At 53.2% G+C, this 8,473-nt stretch overlaps 1 protein-coding gene across 1 annotated transcript; it reads left to right on the top strand.

Annotated features, from left to right (window-relative positions):
• The first annotated feature begins 6,593 nt into the window (after positions 1-6,593).
• Positions 6,594-8,244, top strand: LOC123138170 (bisdemethoxycurcumin synthase). The gene is made up of 2 exons (XM_044558084.1): positions 6,594-6,872; positions 6,984-8,244. The coding sequence occupies exons 1-2, from the start codon at positions 6,674-6,676 to the stop codon at positions 7,988-7,990; spliced, it is 1,206 nt and encodes a 401-aa protein (XP_044414019.1). The 5' UTR covers positions 6,594-6,673; the 3' UTR covers positions 7,991-8,244.
• The last annotated feature ends 229 nt before the right edge of the window (positions 8,245-8,473 follow it).

Raw genomic sequence — 8,473 nt, 5'->3', positions numbered from 1 at the left:
GGGACTCTGAACAAACTTCGGTCATCAAAAACACATAATTCATAATACATATCGTCATCAAATGTTAAGCATGCGGACCCTACGGGTTCGAGAACTATGTAGACATGACCGAGACATCTCTGGTGAATAACCAATAGCGGAACCTGGATGCTCATATTGGCTCCTACATATTCTACGAAGATATTTATCGGTCAAACCGCATAACAACATATGTTGTTCCCTTTGTCATCGGTATGTTACTTGCCCGAGATTTGATCATCGGTATCATCATACCTAGTTCAATCTCGTTACTGGCAAGTCTCTTTACTCGTTCCGTAATACTTCATCCCACAACTAACTCATTAGTTACAATGGTTGAAAGGCTTATAGTGATGAGCATTATCGAGAGGGCCCAGAGATACCTCTCCGAAACACGGAGTGACAAATCCTAATATTGATCTATGCCAACCCAACAAACACCTTCGGATACACCTATAGAGCATCTTTATAATCACCCGTTTACATTGTGACGTTTGATAGCACACAAGGTGTTTCTCCAGTATTCAGGAGTTGCATAATCTCATAGTCTGAGGAACATGTATAAGTCATGAAGGAATCAGTAGCAATGAAATTGTAACGATCATAATGCTAAGCTAATGGATGGGTCATGTCCATCACATCATTATCCTAATGATGTGATCCCGTTCATCAAATGACAACACATGTCTATGGTTAGGAAACATAACAATCTTTGATTAACGAGCTAGTCAAGTAGAGGCATACTAGGGACATTATGTTTTGTCCATGTATTCACACATGTACTAAGTTTCCGGTTAATACAATTCTAGCATGAATAATAAACATTTATCACGAAATAAGGAAATAAATAATAACTTTATCATTGTCTCTAGGGCATATTTCCTTCAAAAATACCATAGATGATGGAGCTCCACAGCGGCACCTCCTGCGAGGAAGATGACGTCCATAGACGCCGCTGCCGCCGACATCGACATAGTCGATGCAAGCTTCTCACCCCGAGTTTGAGCACATCCCTACAACAAGACGTACTGAACCACGCTGAAGCAGATCCACACGGAACAGCCTAGAGACCACGCCTCTACGAAGGTACACGACGTCGGGGTGGCGTCATCGTGGTCGGCTCACACAATGGGTGAGCAGGGATTTCTCCTAGAGCACCGCCACGCAGGACCCAATTCGGACCACTGCAGGTCAGATCCAGCCCGAGATCTCCGCCCAGCCGCCCACCATCACGACCGGCATGCCCTGAGCCAGAAGCAAGCCACGTATCCACCAGCACTGCCGACAGCTCCAACCAAGCCGTCGAGCACCATCCCACGACCGTCCGCCTCGAAGATCGCCAGATCGGGGACGGGGACCTTCGCAAACTCTTACCACTACCAGATCTAGAGTCGGCGTGCCGACCGCTCCAGTCCCACCTCGCCTCGCAGCTTCCCTGACTCGACGTGCGCCCGTGGCCGCCAGCACCAACCCCAGGCGGCACCACGACTGCGCCACACGCCCAGGGCCGCGCACCCAGGACGAGGATGCCCCACGCCAGCATGCTCGTGCCCGCACCCCCCCCCCCGCCACCGAACCCGCATGCCCACTGCGGTGGCCACCGCCGGCCACGCAGCCGCACCCAACAGCGCCACGCCGAGCAATCGTCCACAGAAGTCGTCAGCTTGATCTTTTACTGGTCAGCACCCCCATCCACAAGGACCAGCAACCACATCCGACAGCCATGGGGCCAGAACAGGGGCAGCCGATTGAAAGAACATGTGGTGCCCCCATGTTTGGTTTTGGCAATTGATGACAATCTCTATGGACTAATGGTTGCCTTGAGTTATATTTGAAGGGTTTGTCCATAGGCTTTTCTTGGAGTCCATTTGTTGGTTTCAAGGAGAGTTTGTGATGACCAAGTTGCTATTAAGGAATTATCCAAAGATTGGTCTTATGAGTGTTGAGCTTATTGCAAGCATGTCTTGAAGAAGAAGATTGTGTGATCATTCATGTTTACCTTCAAGACATCATCCAAATGAAGAGAGTTGGAAAGATTCAAGGTTGATCAAGACTAAGTCAAAGAATGAATCAAGTTGATCAACACACAAAGCATAGAAGATGTACCGAGAGGGATCAAGCGATCCCATGGTATGGTAAGCATGGTCAATTACGCTTTGTGTACTAACCCATGGTCTTCGTGCGAGTTCTTTGTGGGGTTAGGTTGCGGTGTGCAAGCTCAAGTAGAATCATCACGAAGAGATCATATGCTTGAAGCTTGCCGTCCATTGTGGCGACAATGGACTTGTGAAGATGTGCAGAAGAGTGGCTCACCCATAGTGGAGTATGGGGGAGCAATCAACTAGTCTTCTTCGAGCCAATGCAATCAAGAAAGGTGGTCCAACTTGAGGGAGTCAAGATCGTCATCATCTAGCTCAAGTGGACCATGTGCAAGGCAAAGGTTTGCCCTTGATAGGTTTTCTATTTTACCGGTCTCACGGTAGTTGTGGGAGACCGGGTTATAGGATTGATTGTCGTACTATCAAGGGGGGCTCTCGATGAGTTGCTTGATCGTATCGTTCGTAGAGAGCTCAAACCATTGCATCCTTGCATCATATTTTTGGTTCTTGTTTAGTTCTTCTCCTTGTGAGATTTGGAGCTTATGGTCATTTTTATGACAAGCTCGAGTTCATCAAAAACGGAGTTCGCATGCGTCTTCTACGATGTTTTCGGTGTTGGAGGTTTTACCGGTCTTATCCAAGGAAGGGTTCTCACCATTTTCTTATGGGCCTTTTCTCATTTGCTTCTTATTGATATTTCTATCAAGATTGTGTTAGCCCTTGTTGCTAGCTTTCCAACAAACTTGGTTTCATCGAATTCAGAGCTCGTATGCGAAAGTTGTGGCTGTTTTGATATTGCCTGTTTTACATAGAGAGGTTGTACCGCCCCGTAGAGAGGTTGTACCGGTTGACCGGTACAACCGGTGTTTGGAGCGGTTGTACCGCTCCAGAATTGGTCCGGAGGTTGTACCGGCCATGTACCGCTCTACCACCGGACTAGTTTCTGTTTTGGAGCGGTTCTTGGGCGGTTGTTGACCGGTTTAATCGGTTTAACCGGTACTACCAGTTCCCCAGGCTGTTGTACCGCTTAGAGCTTTTCCCAGGTTTGTTTTTCCTCTGCTTTGGCCGATTGTACCGGTTCGTGCACCGGTTGTACCGGTCCTACAGTTTTCTGCACATAACGGGCAGATTCGTGGGGACCTATTTAAGGGGGTCTTCTTCCCCAATGGTTCCCCATCTCTTGAGCTCGTTTTTGCCCCCATTGTTGACCTTCTTCGAGCTTGCTAACTCTCAATCCCTCCATGGATTCTTGCTAGTTTTTGAGGGAAAAGAGAGAGGAGATCTAGATCCACATTTCCACCAATCACTTTCTCCTCTATGTGAGGGGAACCCCTTGGATCTAGTTCTTGGAGTTCTTGGTGTTCTCCTTCTTGTTCTTCCTCTCATTTTCCTCCCTAGCATTAGTTGCTTCGGTGGGATTTAAGAGAAGGACTTGGGCACTCCGTGTGCCCTTGCCATTGCATTTGGTGCATCGGTTTGAGTTCTCCACGGTGATACGTGGAAGTTACAAGTTGAGAAGCTTATTACTCTTGGGTGCTTGGTGCCCTTGAGCTTTCCTCTTGGGTGCTTGGGCGCCCTAGACGGTTGGTGGTGTTCGGAGCTTAATCATTGTGGTGTAAAACTCCGGGCAAGCGTCGGGGTCTCCAATTAGGTTATGGAGATCGCCCCGAGCAATTTGATGGGTACCGGTGACCACCCCCAAGGGTTGCCAAAGTGTACGGGTTCGGTGACCGCCCCCAAGGGTTGCCATTTGTACGGGTTCGGTGACCGCCCTCAAGGGTCCCTTAGTGGAATCACGGCATCTTGCATTGTGCGAGGGCGTGAAGAGATTACGGTGGCCCTAGTGGCTTCTTGGGGAGCATTGTGCCTCCACACCGCTCCAAACGGAGATTAGCATCCGCAAGGGTGTGAACTTCGGGATACATCGTCGTCTCCGCGTGCCTCGGTTATCTCTTACCCGAGCCCTTTACTTATGCACTTTACTTTGTGATAGCCATATTGTTCTTTGTCATATATCTTGCTATCACATAGTTGCTTATATTGCTTAGCATAAGTTGTTGGTGCACATAGGTGAGCCTAGTTGTTTTAGGTTTTGTGCTTGACAAATTAACCGCTAGGTTTATTCCCCATTTGTTCAAGCCTAAACCGTAATTATTTTAAAACGCCTATTCACCCCCCCCCCTCTAGGCGACATCCACGATCTTTCACCGATGCATTTAGACGGCCGACAACTATAGCCAAGAAAGCATGGAAGCAGGAGGCGTGGGGGGATTTTGGATCTGAGGGAGAAGGAGAGAACGCAGCAGCCTCACGCCATCGCCCGCCATGGGGCTTCGCCCGGCCTCCTGCTCCGGCGACGGCGTGGGGAGGGGTGTGCTAGTGGAGGCCGGCTAGAGAGTGGCGGCGGCAACCTCCAGAGTTGCCTGAGAGAGCGACCCGGGTTGTTTCAGATTGGATGTGTTGTTGCAACTGAGTGCTGGCTGGTTATTGGTGCGATGACTTCGACCTCTTCATTCCTTTGCTGCAAATTTCGGTTTCTACACCCCTCTGGATTGGTGGTAAAGGATCGCAAGCCTACGGGGTGCTGCCCTAACCAATGTTTCTCACGGCATCTTCAGCCGTTGGCCCCCCAGGAGGGGCAAAAAATCGCCCCCTGGGGGCGCACCGGCGCTAAACCGCGCACTGGGGGCGTGATGCCCCCCAGTCGCGGCGCCCACGGTTAGTCAAAAAAGTCAAATGCGCCGCAAAAACGACTTAAATTTAACGCAAACATCGGCGAGTTCGTTCAAACTTAAACATATTTTACAAAAAAAGAAAAAAAAACTACCGCGGGCTACCCCCGCCGTCTCCCTCGCCGCCCGCCTCGCCGCCCGCCCACGCGGTTCTACATGCCGAGGAGGCTGTAGAACCGCGTGTAGTCACCGCCGTCGTCGTCATCGTCGTCGTTGTCATCACCGCCCCCGCCTACGCCTCCGCCGTCCCTGCTGCATCCCTTCCCTGGTTGGCGCGGCGGGTTGGACGGTCCGGGGGCGTTGTCGTTGTCGTCGTCACTGTCGAGGACCACGATGTCGTGCTCGTCCTCGCGCCCACGCTTGCGGGCGGCGATCTCCTCCAGGGCCCGGCGCTGCCGGACCATCTCGTCGCGGAGGTAGTCGTCCCGCGCCCACCGCATGGCGTCCTCGTCGGAGAAGCCGCGCCGGGCTATCTCCTCGTACTCCGCGGGGAAGCCGGGCTCCGGCTTGGGCTCGACGAGGACGAAGCGGCCGGTGGGTGGAGAGGCGTTGGCGCCGATGCGGACGCCGGAGCTGCGGGTGCGTGCGCTGACCGACGTGCCCTGGGGCTCCGGCTTGACGGGGCGGAGGCAGGGCGAGCCGCCGGACGAGGAGGACCCCCCGGTCTCCATGCGCCTCGGGGTCCAGGAGCTTCCCCGGCGGCGTGAGAAGGAAGGAGGAGCGGGGTACTCGAGGCGCGGCGTGTTGACGCCCTCGATGTACTCGAGGACGGCCTCCAACGTGCGCCCGGGCACGCCCCACCACCGACGCCGGCCGACGGTGTTGAGCCTGCCGGAGGGCACGACGCCGTTGGTGGCCTCGAGCTGCTGGGCGTGACGGCGACGGAAGTAAGGGTCCCAGAGCGGGCTGTCGGGGACGTACCGTGGCCCCTCCCTCGCCGCACACGGCAGGTTCGAGCGGATGCTATGCATGACATAAAGTAGTCCAACATTTAATATGATACGGTATCATGATATTGATACTACATCCTTTCTTTCCTCATTTAATTGTGTGTCACATCATCGAAAAAGTCTAGTTGACATGCGTGATACGGCTTATGATACTTCCTCTCTCAGTTTACAGGGCATGCGCGTACCCCTAGGTCGTCAATTTGACCAACCTGATACAAGTCATATATTACAAAAAATATACCTATATAAACTTCAGATGTTCTATTTTCAAACGGTATAATTTTTGTGTTATATAGTTTATATTAGGGTGATAAAATTGGCAACCTGTGCATATGTGTAGGACTTGTAAACTGAAACGGAGGGAGTACTCCCACTACGACCAGCCTCAGGTAATCAATTGATTTCCTGTTGCCCTCCTAATAATAAAATAGCATCCATAGCAGCCGGGCATACTCACTAACCGAAGAACGCCATTAACTAGTTGCAGACGACCAGGCCCAGTCTCAAGGTCGTGGAGGAAAGTCAAGGCCAAGAATGGCATTGGAGCCGTGTCAAACGTCGATTGCTGGAACGTGACGGAAGTCCCACAATACGTTTCCGCTCTTGCAAAACACCAAATTCCGGTGTGCTGGCGGGCGCCGCAAAGGTATACTGGACCTCTTCAATCATCGTTATCTTGCAAAGCAGTCTTGACGGGCTACGGAGTACAACGCTACAAGTCTGCAACCAAATGCGGTACGTACTATATATATACAGGTAGAACTCCATCGTGGAAACATACTAGGCAAGAAAGAGAAAGAGGAATAGACAGCTGAAAGTTGCCTCCATCGTGGAAACAGGCCAGGCGAGAGAGAGTTCAGTTTTGGCAACCAGCATGGGAAGTGTTCCGGCAGCCACCCCGAGCGTGCGCGAGATCTGGCGCGCGCAGCGCGCAGACGGGCCGGCGGCCGTGCTCGCCATCGGCACGGCGAACCCGGCGCACTGCGTGCCCCAGGACGAGTTCCCGGACTTCTACTTCCGCGCCACCAACAGCGACCACCTCACCGCCCTCAAGGGCAAGTTCAAGAGAGTCTGTAAGCATGCATGCACGCTCCAGCCCAGCTTTCTTGATCATCTTCCATTTCGGACGTGTTTGATCGGCCCATTAACTAACTGTTTATTGGATTGGCATGTGTCGAGCACAGTTCAGAAGCTAGGCGTTGAGAAACGCTACCTCCACCACACGGAGGAGCTGCTCCGCGCCCACCCCGAGTTCCTCGACGACCAGGCGGCGTCCCTGGACGCCCGGCTTGACATCGTCGCCACCGCCGTCCCGGAGCTGGCCGCGGAGGCCTCTAAGAAGGCCATCGCCGAGTGGGGCCGGCCGGCCGCCGACATCACCCACCTCGTAGTCACCACAAACTCCGGCGCCCACATCCCGGGCGTCGACTTCCGCCTCATCGCGCTCCTCGGGCTCCGCCCCAACGTGCGCCGCACCATGCTCTACCTCAACGGCTGCTTCGCCGGCTCCGCCGCGCTGCGCCTCGCCAAGGACCTCGCCGAGAACAACCGCGGCGCGCGCGTCCTCGTGGTCTGCGCGGAGCTCACCCTCATGCTGTTCAACGGGCCCAAGGAGGGCTCCTTCGAGAGGCTCATCCACCAGGGGCTCTTCGGCGACGGCGCGGGCGCTGTCGTCGTCGGCGCAGACCCGCTGAGCCCCGTCGAGCACGCTCTGTTCGAGATGGTGTCCGCCGCGCAGACGGTGATCCCGGACTCCGGCGACGCCATCACCATGCACATCACCAAGGGCGGGTTCGGCGGCAACATCTCCACGAGGGAGGTCCCGGTGTTCATCGGGGACAACGTCGAGCGGTGCCTCCACGGCTCGCTGGAGCCGCTCGGCGTCGGCGCGAAATGGAACGACCTCTTCTGGGCGGTGCACCCCGGGTCGTCTGCCATACTGGACCGCATTGACACGGTGCTCCAGCTCGAGCCGGAGAAGCTGGCGGCGAGCCGCCGAGTGCTGAGCGACTACGGCAACATGTTCGGCGTGACGATTATATTTGTCCTAGACGAGCTGCGGCGGAGGCTTAGGGAGCAGGAAGGGGTCGGCGGCGCGCCGGAGTGGGGTGTGGTGATGACCTTCGGGCCGGGGCTCACCGTGGAGACGATGGTGTTGCACGCCACAGAGCACATGCATGCGTCCCCATGAAGAGGAATTGTCACCGGATTAAGAGGTCAATTCGAAGTAGTATCAGTAATCAGTTGCACTTATTGTCGTTCATCCTTACTTGAATGCGTGCGTAGTAAAGTCAAAGCTCAATAGTTTCAGGATTTATTATGTCATTCGTTACAAAATTCTTCACGCAGGACGAAACATTCCCAGCAAGCAAACCATCCTCTCTGGAAACCAAACCATATTTAGCAATCTCATGTGTCACTCTATTGCTGGCACGATTCACCTTTGCGATGGTGCATTCTTAGGGAATATAAGAGGTCAATTTGTTTTTTTGCGAGGAAGGAGGTCAATTTGTTGGATCAGTTACACTTGGTATTTGACATTGTGTGAAATTGTTTAGCAACCCAAAAAAAGAAAACCATCTAGCCAACCTTGAGTGTGTGTGTGGATAAAGTCAAAATTCAACAGTCTCAGGATTTATTCTATTTTGACTTTGGTATTGGCAAATTGGTCTCA

This window comes from Triticum aestivum, chromosome 6B (assembly GCF_018294505.1).
Source record: "Triticum aestivum cultivar Chinese Spring chromosome 6B, IWGSC CS RefSeq v2.1, whole genome shotgun sequence".
NCBI lineage: Eukaryota > Viridiplantae > Streptophyta > Magnoliopsida > Poales > Poaceae > Triticum > Triticum aestivum.
The sequence above is the reverse complement of the archived record's forward strand: the minus strand, read 5'-3'. Positions and strand labels throughout refer to the sequence as shown.